General features: G+C 43.7%; 1 protein-coding gene and 1 long non-coding RNA gene across 2 annotated transcripts in view; one reads left to right on the top strand and one right to left on the bottom strand.

Annotated features, from left to right (window-relative positions):
• TEKT5 (tektin 5) overlaps positions 1-5,235 on the top strand; it is a 55,625-nt gene extending 50,390 nt beyond the window's left edge. The window contains exon 7 of the mRNA XM_044978965.1: positions 4,918-5,235. Coding sequence (XP_044834900.1) covers positions 4,918-5,131 — 214 coding nt within the window. The 3' untranslated portion in view covers positions 5,132-5,235. The remainder of the gene's footprint in view (positions 1-4,917) is intronic.
• The window catches only part of LOC123343700, a 102,533-nt gene that overhangs the window by 12,375 nt on the left and 65,404 nt on the right, over positions 1-24,754 (bottom strand). The window lies entirely within an intron of this gene.

Below are 24,754 nucleotides of genomic sequence, written 5' to 3'. Positions count from 1 at the left end.
TTTGTATACAAATGCTAGAAGTCTAAATAACAAGATGAGTGAACTAGAGTGCCTTGTATTAAATGAGGATATTGATATAATAGGCATCACAGAAACTAGGTGGAATGAGGATAGTCAATGGGACACAGTAATATCAGGGTGCAAAATATATTGGAAGGACAGAACAGGTCATGCTAGTGGGGGAGTGGCACTATATGTGAAAGAAAGCGTAGAATCAAATGAAGTAAAAAATCTTAAATGAACCAAACTGTCCCATAGAATCTCCATGGATAGTAATTCCATGCTCTAATAATAAGAAAATAGCAGTAGGAATATATTACCGACCACCTGACCAGGATGGTGATAGTGACTATGAAATGCTCAGGGAGTTTAAAGAGGATATAGAAATAAAAAACTCAGTTATAATGGGGGATTTCAGCTATCCCCATATTGACTGAGTACATGTCACCTCAGGATGGGATGCAGAGATAAAGTCTCTTGACACCTTAAATGACTGCTTCTTGGAGCAGCTAGTCCTGGATCCCAAAGGAGGAGAGGCAATTCTTGATTTAGTCCTAAGTGGAGCACAGGATCTGGTCCAAGAGGTGAATATAGCTGGACCACTTGGTAATAGTAACCATAAAATAATTAAATTTAACATCCCTGTGGTGAGGAAAACACCACAGCGGCCCAACACTGTAGCATTTATTTTTAGAAAGGGGGACTACGCAAAAATGAGGAAGTTAGTGAAACCAAAATTAAAGGTACAGCGCCAAAAGGGAAATCCCAGCAAGTTGCACGGACACTTTTTAAAGACACCATAATAGAGGCTCAATTTAAATATATACCCCACATTAAAAAACACAGAACTAAAAAAGTGCCACTGTGGCTAAACAACAAAGTAAAAGAAGCAGTGAGAGACACAAAGGCATCCTTTAAAAAGAGGATATTAAATCCTAGAGAGGAAAATAGAAAGGAGCATAAACTCTGGCAAATGAAGTGTAAAAATATAATTAGGAAGGCCAAAAAAGAATTTGAAGAACAACTAGCCAAAGACTCAAAAAGTAATAGCAATTTTTTTTTAAGTACATCAGAAGCAGGAAGCCTGCTAAACAAGTAGTGGGGCCACTGGACGATTGAGATGCTAAAGGAGTGCTCAAGGATGATAAGGCCATTGTGGAGAAACTAAATGAATTCTTTGCATCAGACTTCACGGCTGAGGATGTGAGGGAGATTCCCAAACCTGAGCCATTTTTTTAAAGTGACAAATCTGAGGAACTGTCCCAGATTGAGGTGTCATTACAGGAGGTTTGGGAACAAATTAATAAACTAAATAGTAATAAGTCACCAGGACCAGATGGTATTCACCCAAGAGTTCTGAATGAACTCAAATGTGAAACTGCAGAACTTCTAACTGTAGTTTGTAACCTATCATTTAAAACAGTGTCTGTACCAAATGACTTGAGTATAGCTAATGTGACACCAATTTTTAAAAAGGGCTCCAGAGGTGATACTACCAATTACAGGCTGGTAAACCTGACTTCAGTACTGGGTAAACTGGTTGAAATTATAGTAAAGAACAACATTGTCAGACACACAGATTAACATAATTTGTTGGGGAAAGAGTCAACATGGTTCTTGTAAAAGGGAAATCATGCCTCATCAATCTACTAGAATTCCTTGAAGGGGTCAACAGGTATGTGGACAAGATGGAATTCAGTGGATCGGGGGAGGGATAGCTCAGTGGTTTGAACATTGGCCTGCTAAACCCAGGGCTGTAAACTCAATCCTTGAGGGGGCCATTTAGGGATCTGGGGCAAAAATCTTTCTGGGGATTGGTCCTGCTTTGAGCAGGGAGTTGGACTAGATGACCTTCTGAGGTCCCTTCAAACCCTGATATTCTATGATAAAATTCTATGATCTCCTGAGGTCCCTTCCAACACTGCTATTCTATGATATAGTGTACTTTGATTTTCAGAAAGCCTTTGACAAGGTCCCTCACCAAAGGCTCTTAAGCAAAGTAAGCTGTCATGGGGTAAGAGGGAAGGTAACTCTCATGGATTGGTAACTGGTTAAAAGATAGGAAACAAAGGGTAGGAATACAGGGTCAGTTTTCAGCATGGAGAGAGGTGTCTCCCAGGGGTCTGTACTGGGACCAGTCCCATTCAATATATTCATAAGTGGTCTGGAAAAAGGAGTAAACAGTGAGGTGGCAAAATTTGCAGATGATACAAAACTACTCAAGATAGTTAAGTCCTAGGCAGACTGCGAAGAGCTACAAAAGGATCTTTCAAACCAGGTGACAGGGCAACAAAATGGCAGATGAAATTCAATGTTGATAAATGAAAAGTAATGCACATTGGAAAACATAAACCCAACTATACATATGAAATGATGGGGTCTAAATTAGCTGTTATAACTCAAGAAAGATCTTGGAGTCATTGTTGATAGTTCTTTGAAAACATTCACTCAGTGTGCAGTGTCAGTCAAAAAAGCGAACAGAATGTTGGGAGTCATTAAGAAAGGGATAGATAATAAGACAGAAAATATCATATTGCCTATATATAAATCCATGGTACGCCCACACCTTGAATACTGCGTGCAGATATGGTTGCCCCATCTCAAAAAAGATATATTAGAATTGGAAAAGGTTCAGAAAAGGGCAACAAAAGATTAGGGTATGGAATGGCTGCCGTATGAGGAGAGAATAATAAGACTAGGACTTTTCAGCTTGGAAAAGATGACTAAAGGTGGATATGATGGAGATCTATAAAATTATGATCGGTGTGGAGAAAGTAAATCAAGAAGTGCTATTTACTCCTTCTCATAACACAAGAACTAGGGGCCACCAAAACCAGCAGGTTTAAAACAAACAAAAGGAAGTATTTTTTCACACAATGCACAGTCAACCTGTGGAACTCCTTGCCAGAGATGTTGTGAAGGCCAAGACTATAACAGGGTTCAAAAAAGAATTAGATAAGTTCATGGAGGATAGGTCCATCAATGACGATTAGCCAGGATGGGCAGGGATGGTGTCCCTAGCCTCTAGCAGAAGCTGGGAATGAGCAACAGGAGATGAATTACTTGATGATTACCTGTTCTGTTCATTCCCTCTAGGGCACCTGACATTGGCAACTGTCGGAAGACAGGATACTGGGCTAGATGGACCGATAGTCTGACCCAGCATGTCTGTTCTTATGTTCACTTGTCATGGGCTTTAAGAACTGAGAGAAATCAGGAAGCACTCGATAGTTCATGAGTCTGTTCTCTTGTCCAAGTCCAGTTTAGATAGAAGACGTTCCAACCCACCCAGACTCAGGATATTTGCAGATAAATACCCAAATATTTAGATGCTTCCCCAAAGTATATCTGAGCTATCCGCACAGTCTGGGTCTGCAAGAGATTTCCAGTGTTTTCCCCCCCACACTTGAACAGGCTCAAACTATTGCTAAGGAATCAATTCTTACGGTATTTCATCAGTTCAGCTTCTGGCCTCAATCTGAATCCGTAGCAGTATGAATGCATAGGGAAAATATTCCTGACCCTCCATGAAAGGATCAGTAACAGGTTGTCAGTTTGAGGTACAATTGCAGGTTTGCACGTCATTTTACCCAGTCTTGCTCCCACTGCGTTTGTTCATACAATCATCTAAACCCAAGTCATGAAGTCCTTAAATGGGCAAAACTCTAAGTTAAACAGAGTTTTACTGGGCTAAAAATTATACAATCCATCTTGTGAACTCCCATCTAGCTAATGTAAAACCATTTACTGTCTATTTCCCCACTTGAAGCATTTATGCTCCTGGAATAATTTGTATTGGTTTTTAACTCTCATATGGTTAAAAACAAGGATAATTCAACCCCAAAGCTCAACTATTATAGCTAGAGGAAGAAAATACCCATTGAAACACCCTTTAAAAGCTGAAAATGTTATCAGAGTTTGCTGTTTATTTAGAAGGAAGTGGTAATATTGGCACTGGTTCTCTGACTCGGTGCGCTGCCAACAGTACAGCTGAAGGAATTAGATAAACTACTAATTAATAAAGGAAGGTTAGCTTTGCTGTGCATTTTACTGCAGCAACTGGGAATACTCTTATATGGTAAATTAAGGTGGACCTTGGGAAAACTGCTGTTTATTATTTTACAGAGTAAGAAAACAGAAATGTGCTTTGAGCAACTGACAGAATTGACTGACGAGGGGCCATCCTGTACTATCTTTAAAGCTGCACATGTTCGACAACATCCAGCCCAGAAATACACTAGAACAGTGGTTCTCAAACTAGGGATACCGCTTGATCAGGGAAAGCCTCTGGCGGGCTGGGCTGGTTTGTTTACCTGCTGCGTCTGCAGGTTCGGCCGATTGCGGCTCCCACTGGCCGCGATTCACCGCTCCAGGCCAATGGGGGCTGCAGGAAGGGCAGCCAGCACATCCCTTGGCCTGCGCAGCTTCCCGCAGCCCCCATTGGCCTAGAGTGGTGAACTGCGGTCAGTGGGAGCCACGATTGGCCAAACCGGTGCACACAGCAGGTAAACAAACCAGCCCGGACCGCCAGGGGCTTTCCCTGAACAAGCGGCAGACCTAGTTTGAGAACCACGGCACTAGAACACCAGCTAATAGGGGGTTAACACTGCAGTGACATCCCTGGAAATGCTGCATTGACAATGGGCAATGGGGGAGAGAGAAAGTTATTCTCACAAACTGTCTCAATGCAGGGCAGCCCAAGCTGCTGTTGAAGGGGCTCCCCTTCCTACCAGGTGCTAAGGAGCAGAGATGTTTTCACACTTGCTCAGTCCAACTCAACGCCTCTTTTTAACACTTAAATCCCCTAAATCCTGCAGACAAATCCTGGCCATCCATCACCTTTCCATGGTTTGAAGAACAAACCATGGAAAGGGTTTGTTAGGCATTTGGGTAACTTGTCTCCTCTTCCCTTTTCAGACTCGTCAATGAAGTGTTTACTATAGATGACACATTACAGACTCTGAAGCTGCGCCTGCGAGAGGCCCATGATACTCTTCAGCTACTGGTCCTTAACAAAGCAAGACTGGAGCATGACCTTTCTGTGAAGGCCAACTCCCTCTTCATTGACAGGAAGTGCATGGACATGCGCAAAACCTTCCCCAGCACCCCACGGCTCGTTGGCTACACTTGAAAGGGCCCGACTCTTCCTACATCCTTTCAGTATGTGACATAAAGGTTGCAAATTATGAAGGAAATACTTTTCATTTAGTTTTTTTTTTTTAAAAAACACAACCCAATAGAAATAAACATACCAAAACCAAAAACGGTCATAGCACGTTCCTTACAGCAACTCGTTCTCAGCTGCTGCAGTCAGTCTGTGTAGTAGGATGAGAAACCATTTCAGACAGAAGCAGATCAACTTGAAAACAGTCCAAAAAATCTGTGTGTATTGGTGGTGAAAGGAGTGGGTGGTTGCCAAATCTAGTGTTATAGTGATGCAAACATCTGTCAGTTGGGAACTAGAGTCAGATGTAGCAAGCTTGATTCATACAGGTTGCAGAACAGCTAGAAGGCAATGACTCCAAGTCACTGCTCACCCAGGCTGGATTGAAATTTATTTTGGGGAATTTTTATGTCCTGGGTGTGATCATAGAATCATAGAATATTAGGGTTGGAAGGGACCTCAGGAGGTCATCTAGTCCAACCCCCTGCTCAAAGCAGGACCAATCCCCAGATTTTTACCCCAGTTCCCCAAATGGCCCCCTCAAGGATTGAACTCACAACCCTGGGTTTAGCAGGCCAATGCTCAAACCACTGAGCTATCCCTCCCCCCTACACTCCATATTCTTTATGGAAATATGCTTATGCTATAGATGTGGCATAACATATATACTTTATGCAAGATGGCTTGCGTAAGATGTCATGGAAAGGTTATGATTTACTGAATGCGATTATCCAATTTGTATGCCTGTATCATTAGGAATATTAACCATGTATCTGTATTTCAAACGTGCTACTTCGGATGTCACCCAGAACTAGCCCTTCAGGTACAACAATGACAAAGTCAGACAAGGCTGATGGTCCATTAGCAAAGACAATGGACTGTAAAAAAGAGCTTAGTCTTCCTGTGGATGCACCAGACTGCCTGCAAGTAATGGCTGCTACAACCCTGCAGAGACATGGGTTTGAGTCACCTGGTACTAAACCCCCTGCTAGTGTTTTTCCACTGGAAGACAAAGGGTTCCCACCATACACAAAAGCTATATAAGGCAGGGGAGTGACATCGTTGGCTCTCCTCTGCCTCCCCACCCAAAGAGACTCTGAAAAACACCTGGAAGCAAGAACTGAACTGGGGGAAGAAGAGTTGAACCCAGGCTGGAAGTGCATCTAGCTTCTTGGCTGAAGGCAGAGCAGCTGACTTTCAAGACTCTCTGTAATCTGCCTGTGACAATATTTAGGGTGAGAAATTACTATTTGTAGCCAATTTCTTTAATTAATCAAGCTTACTTTGCATGTTTTGTTTTATTTGTTTAGTAATCTCTTTAACCATTTAAAATCTGCTTTTTATAGGAAGAGGGTGAAATGTTATGAGCTTGCACTGTGCAGATTTTTCTATACAGTGTAAGACAGTATTATTTTGGAGTTATCTCCCAAAAGGGGTGTGCACGTGAGTGCTGGGTGAATCCTCTCACAAACAGAGCTGACTTCAGTCTGTGTCTGCAGCTGGGTGTGGCCTTACTTGTGTATGTGCTGCAAGAGGCCGGAGGGCCTAATTCAGCAAAACAGGGAGAGGGAATCCAGGCAGGTGGAGTAGGAGAGGCTCAGTGAAACTCCAGTACATCAGGTGGCATCCCGGACGAGGGCGTCCAACCCATCACACTGGGTTATATAGAAAGTCAGCCTAGATGATCACAATGGTTCCTTCTGGCCTTGGAATCTAAAATTGGTCACCTAGAAGTGAAAACCAACAGACTCCATCTAAACCTAATTTTTAAAATTAAGTTTCTTGTTCAGGTGGATATGAAGAAAATATTTTACATATGAACTGAATGTGACTGATACAGCGATATCTGTTTGCGTCTGCAGGTGGCATAAATATTCAGAAATATGAACTGTACATATTCAGCTCAGAATGTTAACTCCAAAACAAAACATATTAAATGTCAACATTGACTCTACTGCTGATCCTTTTGGGAACAAATAGCCAGGTAACCCAGGCTCTGAGCTAGGTTTTAATCCTAATCCTCCTATCATTCACACAGAAAAACCTCTGACCTGGGTTTGGAAGCGCTGTAAACCAGGCTAGTTTACAAAGGTGGTGATATGGGTTGGAACCCAAGTTCTGCTTTAACTTGGGCTAGAACCCGCCCACTTGCAGTGAGAGTGCAGGGAAAATCACCCAAGTATTGATAGTCCTCCTGTGCCTTCCCACAGTTCCCCCTCCCCCAAAGTACAGACACATTCTCCAGCGAGAGCCCTAGAGAATCTCAGCACAAAGAACCATCGGATACACCCGCAGACACGGGGAGTGCAGAAACAGTGAGGACACAGTAACATGGGGAGCACACTGCAGGGGGAATGCTCACAACCAGGCTAGGATAGCCTTGGTGCCAATCACCCAGATTAACTGTGTAGACACAATCTAAGGGTTTGTCTATACCAAACAGTTTGCGGCGAGCTGGGGTATGAATCTACTCTGCATGAGATTGCCATGCACCGTGTGCCTGCGTGGGCCCTCTCCACGCACTAAAAAGTTCCTGTGCGCTTTGATATACCCCACTTTGAAACAGGCTGTCAAACAGATAGTTAAGGGTTAAGGTCTCTTTTACCTGTAAAGGGTTAACAAGCTCAGTGGACCTGGCTAACACCTGACCAGAGGACCAATCAGGGGACAAGATACTTTCAAACCTCGGTGGAGGGAAGCCTTTGTTTGTGTTCTTTTGTTTTGGGGGGTGTTCTCTCTTTGGATCTAAGAGGGGCCAGACGTATATCCAGGCTCTCCAAGCTTCCTGAAATATTCTCTTCTATGCAATATAGTGAGTATTAGAAAGGCGAATTAGTCTTTTGATTAATTCCTGTATTTGCAAATGTGTGTTTGCTGGACCAATATTTTACCTCTTTGCTGTACTTGTATTTGTGCTAGAGTCCCTCTAGTTTTTATAAGCTGTACCCTGTAAACGTCCATCCTGATTTTACAGAGATAGAAAAAGTAAAAAACTTTCTTTAATTAAAAGCTTTTCTTTTTAAGAACCTGTTTGATTTTTCCCTTGTTTGAGACCCCAGGGGATTAGTCTGACTCACCAGGGATAGGTGGGGGAAAGAAAGGAGGGGGGGGAGGTGAATCCCTCTTTGTTTAGATTCAAGGAGTTGAATCAAGGTAATCTCTCCCAACGACTAAGGGAGGGAGAAAGGTGGGGGAATGGTTTATTTCCCTTTGTGTTAAGATCCAAGGAGTTTGGATCTGTGTTCCCCAGGGAAAGGTTTGGGGGAACAGAGAGTGTGCCAGACACTAAAACCTGGCTGGTGGCAGGGGTACCAGATCTAAGCTAGGATTTAAGCTTAGAAGGATCCATGCAGGTCCCCATCTTTTGGATGCTAAAGTTCAAAGTGGGGAACAAACCTATGACACAGGCATTTTAGCATGCAGCAGGAGGACATTTAGCGTGCACCAAGCTAGTGCAGCGCAGATTAATAACCCAGCTTGTTGTGAACTAAGCATTCATATTGACAAGCCCTGAGTGAGTTTATCTTACTACTGCCCAAGCCTCCCAAGGGCCAAAAGCCACAACTGTCCTCTGCCAAGCTGCCCGTGCCTTCAGCATCCCTTTGCCAACTTTTCTATTGCAGTTTGTGTTCTCAGTATAGAATTCTGCAGCATGCTGAAAATTTAGGGGCAGCATAACATGAATTTGTAAGATTGTAAGCTCTTTGGGGGCAGACACTGCCATTGCTGCTTAGCCATTTGTTTGATTTTATGTTTATGGAATTATTTTCTATTTAATTCAATAAAAGCCTTATATTTTTTAAATTCAGCTGAAGATGCCTTGCTTTTTGCAGCAGGAAATTCTTAGGTATCTTACTCCCGTAGTTATCAAGTTTATGCACAGTTAATGGGACATTAAGTTTGTCTGAAGTATGACTAGCAGGGGATATAACTATCCACAGGTATCGAAAGAGTGTAAATGCCACAGTGTGAGAGGAATTAAGCGTATACAAATGGTTCTAACTACTAATAATGGTTGAATTTAAGAAAACATTTAGACTAAAAGGAAAACGTCCCAATTATGAGCCATCGAACTATGGGATAGTTCACCCAAGGAAATGGTGGAAGCCATAAATCATGAATGGCCTGTAGGGAACAATTCTCCTCTGGCAGGAGGGGTATTGGTGATGTTTTGGGCCACTGCTATGGTGATGATCCTCAATATAAGCCTTGATTCCAGATCTTACAAACAAACAGCAATTGGTGGCTGTCAGAGGGAAACTTCAGAGATAGTTGTCTTGTGTCTAAAACTTTTTCTGAGGCTCAAACGCTGTTTCCATGTGATGCATTTTAATATATATTACTGTGGTGCCTGGCGATCCCACTGTGCTAAGTACTGTACAGGCAGTCAGTCATCTCCAGTTGAGTACCCTATCCTCTAGGAAAGCACAGAATAAGACAGAGCTCCATCTCAATCTGTAAGGCATAATTTGACTGTTTCCAGAATGGCTTCCCTAGAAGTATAGGAGGAATGCCAAAAAGTAGTCATTTTCCTTTCCTGACTGAGACCCAGGTATAGCCCAGAATTTATATTCCACTATCTGGGCTACATTGAGATAGACTTGGACGGTGAGCAAGTTTTCAAGCTATGTGACAATGGTAAAGAAACACAGGAAGAGCTGGTTTCTTTAAACAAAGAACTTTGTCAGAGTAAGGAAAAAGCTACAGGTTCATTAGAGAACTTCTGCCTCAGACTTTCTCCACACCCTTCGCCAGTCTGGCTTCTTACTACAGCTTTAAAGACAGAGTACGCACCTCCCAGCAAGGAGGCTATCGGCCTACATTACCAGTGGCCACACTGGGTAGTTATTAGATTGTAAATGTCTTAGGGTAGATACTGTCTTGATCAGCACCAAGCTAACTTTGATACTAAATTATATAATTAGGGTTGTCTCTGCCCAGAAACACACTGCTATAGCCCCAGTTACTGGTGTGGAGACAGCAAGAGAAGGCCACAAAATCCTAATACACAGCCATGCAAAACCTATAGATCACCCTGATTGCAAATTTGGGTTCAATTTAAAGGATTTACATTACATAGATAATTGCTAGGAGTCCAGAATGGCAAGAGAACCTATCCTTTTATCTAATTATTAAGAATAGGGTGGTGTACTTTTTTCTGACAGCCTTAGAAAGGAGACTCCATAAGTACCATGTTTGTTTAGAACCAAAGGAACTGTAGCTTACGGATAAGGAGACAAAATTGTTTCTGGTGTAACTTCAGTGATTGCAAACCAACTAGGAATTATAATTATATTCCTCATTCGGAGCACTAATATTATGGGCAACCACTGCAGAGACAGTATCTTTCCTTTGCAAAAAAATAAAAATAAAAATAGAACTATATATTCATTAAGGTGAGAACTGCTCCAAGAACGTGCAAGTCACAAGCTGGCCTAATCTAAACAGGTTTCCTGGTTATCTGGGCAGCTCTGGCACACACTTTTCTTCTTAGACTAAGGGAAGCTCTTTTCTTCTTCGCCTATTACCTTGCAGCCTGATTGGTTTGGATGGAAATAGCTACATCAAAGAACACTCCACTGGAATAATTATGTCTTCTCTGGGGATTTTTTTTCCCCCTTTTAGTTATTGAGTTTGTTCATGCCTCTTTACAGAGTAACCTGAGGAACAGGAGTTTTATGGCACAGTTGGACAGTAGTTCTCCATGAACATCCAAAATCCATTTTACTTTGTATCAAAGCCAGAGTTGGAAGACTACTGTATAAAACTGCTCTGCTCCTTATCCCCTGTATTGTATTCTAAGATATGGGCTTAGTCTAAGCACTGCAGTAAGTAACATGGTCTGCGAGTGGCAGGACTGAATCAGGAAGGAACTCTTGAAGTTTAATCCTGATTCTAACTCTAACGCGGCTTGTCTGAGGCCACAAAGTCCCCCTCAGTTTCTTCAAATAAAAAACAATTATCTGTGTCACGTAGCCATTGTGAGAATTCATGTCACTAAATCTCTCTTTGCACTCAAATAGGATGTTATATTTTCAAAGGTTCAAAATCTGAAAGAAAAACAAAACAAAACATACTTTACAGGTGAAGAGGGCAGGGCTGAATCATTGCGCACAGGCCTGGGAGCCAGGAGATTTGGGTCTGTTCCTGTTTCAGCATCTGGCACACACACTGCAGTACTTTGTACCTTAGTTCCCCCATCTCTAAAATGAGGATAATATCTGCATTGCCATTGTGGAGTGAGCAGCAAGCAAGTCCAACAAGCTGATGCTAACCAGGGTTGCAGTGGCCTCCTGAGGATGATTTTCCCCTCATCCTTGGGAGAGGCTGCAACATCTCATTTTTGCTTGGATTGTGATTTGAGGATGGGGAACAGTTCTAGGTTCTTGCCCCTATCTGTAGCCAGATCTGGAAGAAGTTCTATTACCGGAGTCCTTACTAGTAGCCTGCTCTCTGGGCTACTAGTAGCATGTCACTGTATCCTATTGTGACATGTTCCCTAGCACACCCCTACCCTAAGACTCCTGTTTCATTATGTCCTTGGTTCGGGGGGAATGTGGAATTCTCATTGTGCTCCTCTCCTTGATTTGGGTGTCAGAAAGGGAAGTTGATTCTATGGACACTGCTTTCTCCCTGTGCTCTGAGGTTGAGGGGATCTCACTGCTTGCTTCTGTTGCTGCCCATCTTACTTGGGGATAAAAAAAGTAGAATTTGGCTGCACTTGATTTAAAAAAAAATTACACACACACGTCTTGAAACTATTAAATGCTGATAGTATCTCATCCCATTTACCAAACATTGCCAGCTGACCACATGAAGGAGTAGACACTGTTTAGAATTTTTTCCCCATTTCAAGCCTTAAAATAAATTTAGGAAAATTGGAGGCTTCCCCAGTTCATACAACTACTAATGGCTAGAAATAGTTTCTCTCTCTCAAGCCAAGAACTCTTATTTTGAAACACATAGCAAACAAGGTGACATTCTGAAGAGAGATGAGCTCTGATCTCTGTCTCTGGAGAAAAGAGGAGGGGGGCTCTCTCTTTGTCTGAAAAGGTGCATGTCAATGAAAATAGAAGTAGGCCTGAATTAAACCCCTAGATTTGAACACTCTAGGGTGACCAGATGTCCTGATTTTATAGGGACAGTCCCAATATTCAGGGCTTTTCCTTATATAGGTGCCTATTACCCTTCCCATCCCCTGCCCCAATTTTTCACACTTGCTATCTGGTCAACCTAGAACACTCTGAACTGTGTATGTGTGTAGGGGAGGTGGATTTCAGACAGTGGATCTAACCATCATACTTTCAAATTCCTTTCTAATTAAAGCTAATCAAACTCCTCAGGGCTTCCACTTCAACAGTGATTTCTCTAAGGCTCTGGTCTGCTTCTACATATGGCTGTCACCTGGTACCTCATCTGTGTTTAAATAACATTGTCCTTGTCTGAATGAGATTGTGAACGTCTAGCAGAAGGGACCGTCATATGCATTTGCTCTGCCCTGAGCGGGGCAGATGGTAACTTTCCTAAAGACCACCATCTTGGGGAGGGGGTGGGGAAAATCCCTTGAGTATCAATCCCCAGAATAGATTACAAAAACCTATCCAGAACACTGTAAAAATGACAGCACTTTACAAAATCTTCCTCTTCCCCAGCAAACTTCGGTTGACTTGAAGACATTAGATGTTACCCTACCAGGACAATTCAGCCAACAAAATGCTCCTATCAGTGTAATTTGAAGATACAGCAAGTTTAGGAATGCAAGTACCTTCTTTGTAAAGTAAGGGAACAGGCAGGATATGTTCTCATCAGACTAACTGGGAGGAAAGAGAGAGACACTTCCATATGCTTAGACCACACGCCTGTGCAAAAACAGGAATGCCTGGAGCATGTGTATCTAGATTTAGGTGAAAAAGACAAGTCACTTTTTGCTTCATAAAAATGAATGTAGGGTATCATGAGCCAATGGATAGGGAAGGCAGGAAACCTTGGTTATATTCTCAGCTCTGCTATTGATTTTCTATGTGTTCTTCATAAGTTTCTTCACTTCTGTGTCTTACTTACCCCCTCTGTGAAATAGGATAATGATACTTCGCTACCTCTGTACACACTGAGATTGGTGGAGGGCAAGTGCTCCATGAAAGCAAAGTACTATTATGAACAGGGCCGGCTCCAGAGCCCAGCAGGGCAAGCACCCGCCTGGGGCGGCCCTTTCCCGGGGGGGCGGCAGGCTGGGCCGGCGGACCTGCCGCAGTCATGCCTGCGGGAGGTCCACCGGAGCCCCGGGAGCAGCGGACCTGCCGCAGGCATGACTGCGGAGGGGACGCTCGGCCGGCGGCTCCAGTGGACCTCCTGCAGGCATGACTGCGGATGGTTCGCTGGTCCCGCGGCTCGGCTGGACCTCCCGCAGGCATGCCTGCAGCAGCTCAACCGGAGCCGCCGGACCAGCGAACCGCCCGCAGCTGCGGGAGGTCCAGCCGAGCCGCGCGACCAGCGGACCCTCCGCAGTCATGCCCGCGGGATGTCCGCTGCTCCCGCGGCTCGGGGGCGCCTCCCGGGCATGATTGCTTGGGGCGGCCAAATTTGTAGAGCCGCCCCTGATTATGAAATATGCCAGAACGTGAGTCTGGGAGAACAAAGTCCTCTAACTCAGTCCACAGAAAAAATACCGCATGGGCAGCATCAACACTTCTCCTTCACTACCCCACACATTCCTCCACCCTGCGCTGGAGTGAGTCTCTAGCTATGACAGTGTCATGTTCAGTTTCCATTTTTACTCAGCCTGTGGTGGTACTTCCGCAACTACCAAGAGCGGTGCCAATGAATTCCAGTTGTGATGTGGATACTAGTCTATGTAAAATAGATCCAGTTCCTAATGGACAACTAGATACTCATTCCTGGCTTCTGGAGAGGTTCTCAGAGACAATAAAATCAAAATAAAAACTGTGCGGCTTTTTAACTTTTTGAATCTCTGCTAATGAACCAAATTTTGCCCTCATTTACATACGTGAAACAACAGATTTCAATAAGTAGGCCCACCACATTTTCGTGGCTGAAGAAGTTAAATGAACACCCAGAGCTGGTGCTCAGAAGATAAGATCTGTCTTATAACAAATTGGCTAACACAGGCAAGACTAAAACCTGCCCCTGCTTGTGTCAAACAATGAGATTATTTTAGTTTCAGGCAAGATATTTCCTTTCAATTATGTAACAGCTCGTAAAAGTGAATTGACTCAATATTAGCACACAGCATGAAAACAAAGGATTTAATAACTTCACTAATGATAGCCTCAGTGCTGGGCCACAGGGTGAGTAATTTGGGGTGAAGAGCACCATATTCTGACAAACATAGCAGCAGCTTGGCTTTTTTGTTATTTCGGGTTTGTCTAGTCAAACACTTGAGCTTGCAGCAAGCTAGGGCGTAAATCTACCCCACGCTAGCCTGATGCACATTCAGGCTTCACGTGGACCTGTCTGAAGCACACTACAAGTTTCCTAGTGTGCTTTGATCCACCCTGCTTTGAAACAGAAGCAGATTAAAGTGCACTACAGAACTGTTAGTGCGCGCTAGCCAGATCCACGTGCACACTTAGTGTGTGGCCGGATACTGAGGGGTAGATTTATATAGACAAGCCCTTATTTAGCACCACAGAGGGGAAGCATGTCTAACAGTCACAATAAAGATGACTTCCTTGCCCCAAAGAGCTCACACCTGAAGCCCCAATCCTGCAAACCCGTAGGCACGTGACTAAGGTTACTCACATGATGAGCTGTCCCATTAGAACACTCATATGAGTAAAAGTAGGCATGTGCTGATAGCACTGGGCCTGAAGTTAAAATGAGAACCACAGGAGACAAAGTGCTAAGAAACGGTAGCGGTTTCACTGCTGCTGAATTAGGTTCCCACAGCATGTAGGAACATGCATCCTGTTTTTTTCTTAGAGTCATAACAATAACTACTGCCTCCTGATTATGTGCATTGCCAGTTCAGATCTGTTCTCTGGCCTGAGGCCTGCTGAAAATCCTAATACATGCATTGCTTTCTGCTCTTAAGTTGTCACTTTGAATTTAGTCAGGAGAATAATGTACAAGTCAGAGCACAGAAAAAAAAATCATTTGGTGAACGGGGATTCCCTTAAAGTTATCTGGAATCCTCAGCTCAGATGAGTGTTCGATCCATGTTTGTCCATCACATACGTGATCTCCTTCAATCGCTTGTGATCTTATTTGTTAAAAAAAGACCAACTATAGTTCCCGCATTCCTAACCGACAAATAACCAGGTGGGTCGAAGCACTGGTTTGAACTTTGGATGCCTTTTACTTGCTGGCTGCGGGCAAGGAGATCAGTGCCGATAATGATATATCCTCACACCTAAGATTTCCAATGCCCATTCTTAACCTTAGCAAACAAAGCAGACAAATATACTACATAACAAATAAGGCTTGTGGTGGTGAAAAGAGGCATCCTCTGTAGCATTACTATCCAGGCAGTCTCTAAACTGAATGGAATCTCAAGATGAAAGTCAGCAAGGGAACATGTTTAGACAACAAACAAGGGGGATTTCTGATGGGAACTCTCAATTATGAAACAAGTATTCATAACCAAATTCAGCATGTGAAAACCAATTTTTAAATGAATACAAGCAGCTGTGAAAATAGTCTAGCAATGGGAATTTAGCCCTATAAGCCACGTGTGGTCAGGGTAGGTGATATATAATTGTGGAGTATTATCAGAGGCAGTGGTTTCTTTGCCTAGTTCTCCAGAGTTCTGGTTTAAGAACACATTGAGCTGTTTGCTTAATGTTTTGTATCTAAATTGAGCTAGTGCAGTCTGTAGTAGAAGCAGGAAGCTCTATAGGCCAATTTGACTGAAAAGTGCTTCATGATTATGGACACTACAGCCATCCTACACCCCCTAAACCTCACTAGCAACCACAACCAGCCTGTAACCAACCCATGATGACGGAACTGTTTGCAGAATATGCCTTGTTTTGGTCTCCTGCAATAGGAATATACAATAAAGATACTTAGCAAACTTCAACAAATAACGAATACACCCATTAGAGTTGGGCCCGACGCAGGACCCCAGATGTGACGGGAACACTTTGGGATGGTTCAAGACCTCGACCTGACTTTTGTGGCCCAGGCACATCTAAGTAATGGCACTAATTAGGCAATGAGGCACAGAAAAAAAAAAAGTCTGACTTCATAATAAATGTGGGACTTTATGAATTTACAGTGTTACCATTTGGACTATCAGTGCAGGAGCGATCTTTCAGAGGCTTGTTAACCAGGTGTTACATGGGCTACAGGACTTTGCACATGCATATAGCGATATCACATCACCATTTTTGAAGCACTTGGCAAGACCACAAAAATCATGTGGTTATTGTGTTGCAAAAACTCAACGTGAAGGTTTGACTGTTAAGGTGTCAAAATGCAAAATAGGATCAGCTAAAATCCCTTATCTTGGTCACTGGGTGGGGGGGCCAAATTCATCCTAATCCCCTAAAGGTGGAATCTATTGTCAAGTGGTCTGTACCCCGAACTTAAGAGCAAATACAGTCCTTAGAATTGGCAAATTATCACAGGTTTGTAGAGGGGCTCACTAATTGTATCAGTGAGCACAGATGTTTGCAAGACAAATAAACCAGAAAAAGTCATTTGGGCTGAAACCTGTCAAAAGGAGTTTTGATAAAGTAAAAAAGATCCTGTCAGAAAAGCCAGTTCTGCAAGTCCTGATTTTAATAACGTGTTTGAGCTGTGCAGAGATGCAGCCAAATATTGGATGGGGCGGGGTGGGGACGAGGGTGGGATGGGTGGGCAAGGGGCGGTTGTAATGCAAACAAGGGAAAGCAACAAGAAACACCCTATTGCATTCTAAGTGAAAAACTAACCTCCAGTGAACAAAACTACTCTGGCAGAGTGAGAGTGCTATGCAATTGTGTGGGCAAACAGTTAAAACATGATGTGGTCAACAGAAAATTTAGGGTGTTAAAAGATCACTCTCCATTGATGTGGTTACACAGAACCAACGGTACCAGTTATAGGCTGTTGCAGTGGTGCACAGTGCTGCTGGAATACGAGATAAAGATTGTGCTTATCAAAGGGAGAGAAAACATGGTAGCAAAAGCCCTGTCCAGAAAAAAGTCCAGAACTGATCCCTATGTCTACATACTGTGGCTACACACACTAGGGGTATGTGATTTCTAAAGCACGCTAACATGCTGCTCATTCATTTGTCCATGTAGACCCTGCTGGTGTGCACTCTAGTGAGCTTTAATATAGTGCTTTACTATGCTAAAATGCACTGGGGAACCTTTAGTGCACACCAGCAGGGGCTACACTGACCATTTAATCCAAAACACGTTAATCTGCTTTAGAAATGACACCCCAGACTGTGCATTACCCCACCATGTAGACAAGCCTTTAGAAAGCACATGAGAGAGTTACAGATCTATGCAAAATAAATTTGTGAATGCAACCCTGCCCTCCCCTGGGGCCTCAGAAATCCTTTTTGCTTTCACTTCTCCAGCTATGTTTTCTGTTGCTCCCCAGGGACTAGCTTTCTTGCTTAGAGCACTTGTCACTCTTAAAAGCAGGGTCTTGCACTGTTTTCTGTTTCTCTTCTTCTGCTGGGGGTTTTCCATGCTCCAATCGCCCTCTGGGAGTGCTGAGCTAATAGTTGTTAAACATCAGTGATTCTGCTAGTTGCAACCCCATTGTTCTATCAGGGTAGAGCTATTCCCCTGGGATGGCCCTGTCATCCCTTTGCAGACATACCTCCTCACTGAGCCAGGTGCTGGCCAACAAGTGGTGATCGAATTCATGACTGGCCCCAATCAGAAATGCTATTCATGAAGCACAAAGGAATTAATAAATTAACAGATATTCCCCAAGGGGTCATGCTTACCTTTCATCTAAGGCTTTCTAAGCACTTCACAAATATCTAGTACAACTCAACATCAGAATGAGCGAGGCCAGTGCAGATTTTTTTTTTATTAAAGGAATTTGTAAACTGAATCCATAGCAAAGCTGGAAACAGGCACCGGTGCTGATCTCTAACCTCTAGGTGACACTGCCTTTTGATGGGTCAGTTTTCTCCCTTTTCCCTACTATATATTGGGAAAGCAGAGATTAATTTCAGTGAATTTAAAATAAAGTGAAGTCAGTTTTGCCTCAGTACATTCAGCTAGCATATTCATAAAGATGTGGGGCTTACCACCTTCACGAATCCGCCTAGAATTGTAACACTTGCACAAGTTTTCACTAGCAGGGTCACTCAAGTCCTCAGCAATGTAGGATTTAAGTTGTGCCTGATTTTGACAAATACACTAATGTTAAGTACATTATAATCTAAGCACTGTCCCACAGCCAACTATTTTTACAACCCATTCCTTTAACTTTAAATTGGGTAACAGAATCTGTCAGTGCCATGTGTACTGATTCAACTGTATGAGAAATGTAACTCTTGACTGCAATACAGTGCATCTGATCTCATTTAAAGCCACACAAACCAGAATGGGCTCATTGGTTGGCAGTCTTAGCAAACAGGCATGAAATCTGAACTAAATTTCTTCCCTTGCAATGTGTTTTTCAGGTCAAGGGTATAACACATTGGTGGGACAGCAAGGGGAAGGCTGCATTTAATGGGATATTCTTCTGTTCTGAACCCACAGCTACAGGAGAGGTTGACTTTATATCATTGCTTCCTGCTGTATAGCACTGATGTGCACTATTACCAGGGCCGGCTCCAGGCACCAGCGCAGCAAGCAGGTGCCTGGGGCGGCCAATGAAGAGGGGCGGCAAGTTCGGCTCTTCAGCAGAGGGAAGGACCCATTGCCGAATTGCCGCCGAAGGATGAAGCGGCGCAGTGGAGCTGCTGCCGATTGCAATCGCGGCTTTTTTTCCCCCCCGCTGCTTGGGGCGGCAAAAACCCTAGAGCCGGCCCTGGCTATTACATTGAAAATATGTTGGCCCACCAGTAACATGGTGCCAACACACTCACAGTATGAATGATAACAAGGCTCAAAATATAGCCAAGAGTTTTAGAAAATATATATCCTCCTGCTTCAGAGCATAAACCAACCTGTAACTAGTGGGCATTGGGAAGAAACCCACCCTCTGATGAGGTTATTTGCCAGCTGGCTACTCTGTAGGTTTCCTTGCATGTTCCCCTGAAGTACTTTGTCAGCATGAGGGACTAGATACAGACTAGATGAACTACTTGTCTGATCCAGAATGGCAATTCCTATGATCTGAGCTAGCATAACAGTCAAGTCCTCCCATGCTAGGTAGGGTGAGATTTAATAGTGCCTGAATTCATTCTCTGGAACAATGGCTGCTGACTTTGTGCATATTTTACCTTTCACTGATAATAAAGATGCACTTAGGTGAGTTATCAACTTGTGTGGGAAGTTGATTAGATACTTTGGTCCCTTACCAGTGTCTGGGAAGGTAAATGGCTAGCAAAGAAGGCTGAAAGATCGATGATAAAAACAGAAGGAATCTGATAAAGGGACTTTTTTTTTCAGCTGGCAAATGCTGCATCCTAAACCTTTGCTATAAGAGGGAAACTCATTCTTAAATAAAAAGGAATTGTAACACTTGCTGGATGCTGTGAGAGTAATTTACATGCCAAAAAGTTATTGGGAGGGAATAAAAACTGCTAAGACTGATTTACAAGAAACCTAAAAGCAATGAATTTATTTTTAATAATAAAATGTTGAGGTAGTTGATTGATTTTGTGCTCTGGGACCAGGTGGTCTTACTGGCATCTTTTCAGAACAGCATGCTTCTTGGTAATAAGTCGCTCCAGAGATCTTTTTTTTTTTAAACAGAGAGAAGGTGGCTAAGGAGTGGAAAGATCTCCCTGCCCTCCCAACTCTGCCTTAGTGCCTTTAACCCATCTAACTTAGTTTGCAACTCTTACAGATGGTGAGAAACAAGTTATCTGGAATCTGAGTTTATGTAACAGTAAAAGACATCCCATTCTCAAAAGCTATGTAGCACTGAGATGGAATTTAAGTGAATAATCTGGGACTGCTTTTTAAAAAATCTTAAGTTCAATATTGAAAAAAACATTTTAATTAAAGTTAACTCAAGAGTCTTGGCACTGATATCAAAAACGTAGGGCTGACATCCCCCTTATGGAGAACATTTGGGTTAGCTGCAGTAACAAGAGTTCTGATATTTAACAGCCTATTTTTATTGCCTAGCAAAAAGCACTGAAGTCATACACTGCAGATATTACACGTTTATTCCTTTGTTCTTTGCCATGGAATATTTTGGCTGCCATATAACTGCAAAGATCAGTAACTCTGTAAAGGCAAGGGAAATTTTCAGAGTCGATATGAGGAAACAAGAAAGATAACCCTCACGTTCAGTGGTATAATTTTTTCATCACAATCGAGTCAAGGACAAGGACAGGCCATGAAATGAAAATGAAACAGCAATCCCCTGAAGGCCTGTAACTGTCATAGTGAGAGATTTGGAGGTCCCTCTGTGTTTTGTCTCTTGTCATATTTATCTTCTCTGTTTTTTAAGCTTTATATTAAAACATGACCATTAGACAAGTTCACGGTTTCATTTGCTCTTGAAATGGTGCGAGGGGTAGAGAGATTAACAGCTTCTCATGAAACCAAAGTAAGTTCTGTCACCATCAATTTATTATCTGTCCCAGAAGAATTAACTGATCATTTAATTGTAATGAACTGGCTAGTGCATTTAACATACCACTAATCTTTGCCAGTGGGAATCAGAGCTGCTCAACTGCATGTCATATACCTTATAATCAGGGCCGGCTCCAGACCCCAGCACGCCAAGCAGGCGCGTGGGGCGGCATTGTCGGGGCAGGGCGGCATTTGGCCCCGGCGGACCTCCAGCAGTCATGCCTGCGGGAGGTCCACCGGAGCCCGGGACGACCGGACCTGCCGCAGGCATGACTGTGGAGGGTCCCCTCTTCCCGCGGCTCCGCTTGAGCTCCCGCAGGCATGACTGCGGTGGGCGCGCTGGTCCCGCGGCTCGGACGGAGCTCCCGCAGGCATGCCTGCGGATGCTCCACCGGAGCCGCGAACCAGTGCACCCACCGCAGACACTTCTGCCCTGGCCGCGGGACCGGGGAAGGGCAGCGCAGCGCGCCGCCCTGCTTGGGGCGCCGTAATTTATAGAGCTGCCCCTACTTATAATACTAACACCTAAAGGCAAGTCTCCTTTCCTCAGGCATTAGTGGTTTGTACTATTGAAGCAAACAAACAAAGGTCCACGTTCTATCCTGTGAGATATGGCTGCACTTACAGCTCTTCTGTTGACTAATCTATGAAGAGCTACAGACATTTCAGTTTAAGAAGGAGCTATTGAAAGGCTGAGTACCACAACAGGGACTCAGAGTTGGGGAGGGGAGGCGAAAAAAGGGTATGTGACAAATTTCCTCCTCTACCTTGGTGGGTTCTGCGCTTATTGGCAGATTTGCTCGCCTCACAGATTCACCCTGTGGGTCAGGAAACAGCCCAGAGACCTTCCCCTCTGGTAGAAACCACAGTCCAGGTCAATTCCTCCTGTGTTTGATCAGGAGTTGGGAGGTTTGCGGGGGAACCCGGGCCCACCCTCTACTCCGGGTTCCAGCCCAGGGCCCTGTGGACTGCAGCTGTCTAGAGTGTCTCCTGGTACAGTTGTATGACAGCTACAACTCCCTGGGCTACTTCCCCATGGCCTCCTCCCAACACCTTCTTTGTCCTCACCACTGGACCTTCCTCCTGATGTCTGATAACACTTGTACTTCTCAGTCCTCCAGCAGTATGCCTACTCACTCAGATTCTTGCATACCTCTCCCTCCTGACTGGAGTGAGCCCTTTTATAGCATCAGAGGGGCCTTAATTAGAGTCAGGTGCTTAACAGACTCACTGACTCTTAGCAGGTTAATTGGAGTCAGGTGTTCTCATTAGCCTGGAGCAGCCCCTGCTCTGGACACTCAGGGAACAGAAAACTGCTTATCCAGTGGCCTGGGTCTATCACAGGTAATAAAACTCTAAAGAAAAATATAGATAAGCCAAACTGCTATTCTGCTCTAAATTTAGGGATGTAATTGAAAACATATTAGTAGAAAAACAATAAACCTAAATGTTTATTTCTGGGGTGCTCTTTATTAATTTATACCCATATGAACACTTAAAACATGCTTAATCAAAATATAACTAGGCCTGAGAACAAACATTTTCTTTTTTTAAATTACAAATGGCCATTGTGGCCACACATATCAAACAGCTCCTCACTATCCTCCCAGGCACACCCTCTATTGAAATAAAACCCCTGCTAATTAAAAGCCATATTGTCCTATGCCTGAAAGTCAGTACAACTTGGGCTTGGTTAAATAAGGGCAAGCTCCAGAGAGGAGGTCCCTCCAATGAGAATGACAAGCCATCAAGCCCCACAAGTTTCAGTCAAGGGAACAGACAAGAAGAGTATTTCAAGAGTCTGGAAGTACCTTAGAAGCAGAGTGATGTGTTACTGTCTTTTCTTAAAGAGAATCCATTGAGATAGTAGGTGGGGAATGAGAATGGCAATTAACTATGGATTCTAACTTTGGATTTCAATCAGTAACCTAATTCAGGTAAGTGGATACCAGAAATCAACATCTAATTACCTTTAAGATATCACAACTACCCAGAAAGTCCCTATGAAACAAGTTGTACATTCTTAGCTCACTAGTGCAGTACACAGATCTAAGACACCCTTGTTCACAAAGCCAAAAACTGAATGAGAGATGGATTTGTCTTCTCAGTCCTACAGGCAATCCCCTCCAAGTCACAAGTGAGGAATAGCAACAGGGAGAGTGTAAGCCTCAATGTCTTACTGTATGCCTATGGCTATAATAAGGACCTGTGTTTCCAGTGCTATAGATCTGATATCTTTTGCCTCCACTAAATTCTTTATTACAGAAAAATAGTGACATTAGCGTGCAGATATCGAACTCTTTATGGCAATGAGGTCCCAGATAAGGTGACTATCAGTCTTGACTTATTCTTTTTACCTGAAAGAATTAGATTCCTGTTAAGTGCTAACTACAGTAAGCAACCACAACAGATCTGTCCATCTGTCCACCTGCCTCCGAACAGCTTGTTTGGCGTCAATGGTGCTGCAAAGAACAGTATCTCATCTATGTCCATGGCATCATATTTTAGTTGCATATTTCATCATCAATTAGAACATTTTGAACATAATATATATACACAACATAAAAGAACATACACAAGAAACCCACCCATCACCACATTTACCTCCACAGATACAGTGACCACCCCAGACACATCAGGAAATTGGTTATCTACTGCCAGGCAACCAGATACCACAGAATATGTTTCAAGGAGAAAGTCCAGTGTACACACACCTTAATGCACTGAAAACTGCATTCAGAAAACAAGGATACTCCATCAGAGAAGTAGATCACATCATGGAATGTGTCACCAAATACCCTGAGAGAACTGGCTTCAATACAGAAGGAAACCTCCCACCCCACCAACTGCACACTCCTAGTTGTCACTTACCACCCCATGCTGGAACCCATACAGGGTATCATGAAACAATTACAAGACATACTTGATGGAGACCACATCCTGAAAGGCGTACAGAGGTGACCGATGTAGTGCAGACAATGTACGACACAAAGTGGAGATGGGCGGGTCATGTAGTCCGCAGGCAAGACAATAGATGGATAACCCGCATCAGTGACTGGATCCCCAGAGACCACAAGCAACCACTGGGCAGACCGAAAATGTGCTAGGCTGATCTCATGACAAAACATTTTGGCCAGAAATGGAAAGATTCAGCATCTGCACTTTAAAACATCCTTTTCCTTACAATTCATATAACTCTTTGTTTTGAATGTGTCAGCCTCTCTCATTGAAATATAAATAAATCTTTGTATCAGAATTTAAATATGAATAAGTGGATTAATCATAGTCTCTGCCAATAAAATCATAGTCTCGCAACAAAACAGAATGGTGTGGTGTCGACTTGTGTCCATGGAGAGACGGATGAAGACAAGACAGACAGAGGTGACATCCTGAAAGAAGTATTTCCAAAACCGCCCTGTAACAAGATTGGACTCACCCCTGCGGCGCCTCCTGCTGGTGACTCTGGGGAATTAGCTCTTTCCAGCCCAGGAGCGCCCTCTGCAGGCCGGTGATCCGCCTGTCTTTTGGCCCTGAGTCCCTCCCTGGACCCCGGTGCCCTCTTACATGGGGTGCTGCCCTCAGCAATAACCCCTTTCTCTTAGGGTCTCCCCTCCTTGGGGAACCCCCACCCCACTTCACCTCAGTAGTGGCTACTGCCCAGTCTCTATCTAGCCCCCATTCGCTGGGGCAGACTGCAGTATCCAGTACTCATCATTGGCAAAGGGGGTTTGGACCTGCTGCCTTGCCTACCCCTAGGTTGCCCCCTGCAACCCCCAGTACCTCTTAGCCCTCTACTAGGCCACAGCCTGGGGCTTTCCAGGCCAGAGCTCCCCAGCTCCTTAGCCTGTCCCCAGCCCTGCTTCACCCTAGGTACCTTGTCTCAGCTCCTAAGCAGCCAGGCCCATCTCTCTCTATAGCCAGA

This window comes from Mauremys mutica, chromosome 11 (genome assembly GCF_020497125.1).
Source record: "Mauremys mutica isolate MM-2020 ecotype Southern chromosome 11, ASM2049712v1, whole genome shotgun sequence".
NCBI classification, from domain to species: domain Eukaryota; kingdom Metazoa; phylum Chordata; order Testudines; family Geoemydidae; genus Mauremys; species Mauremys mutica.
This window is presented reverse-complemented; position numbering and strand designations above follow the sequence as displayed.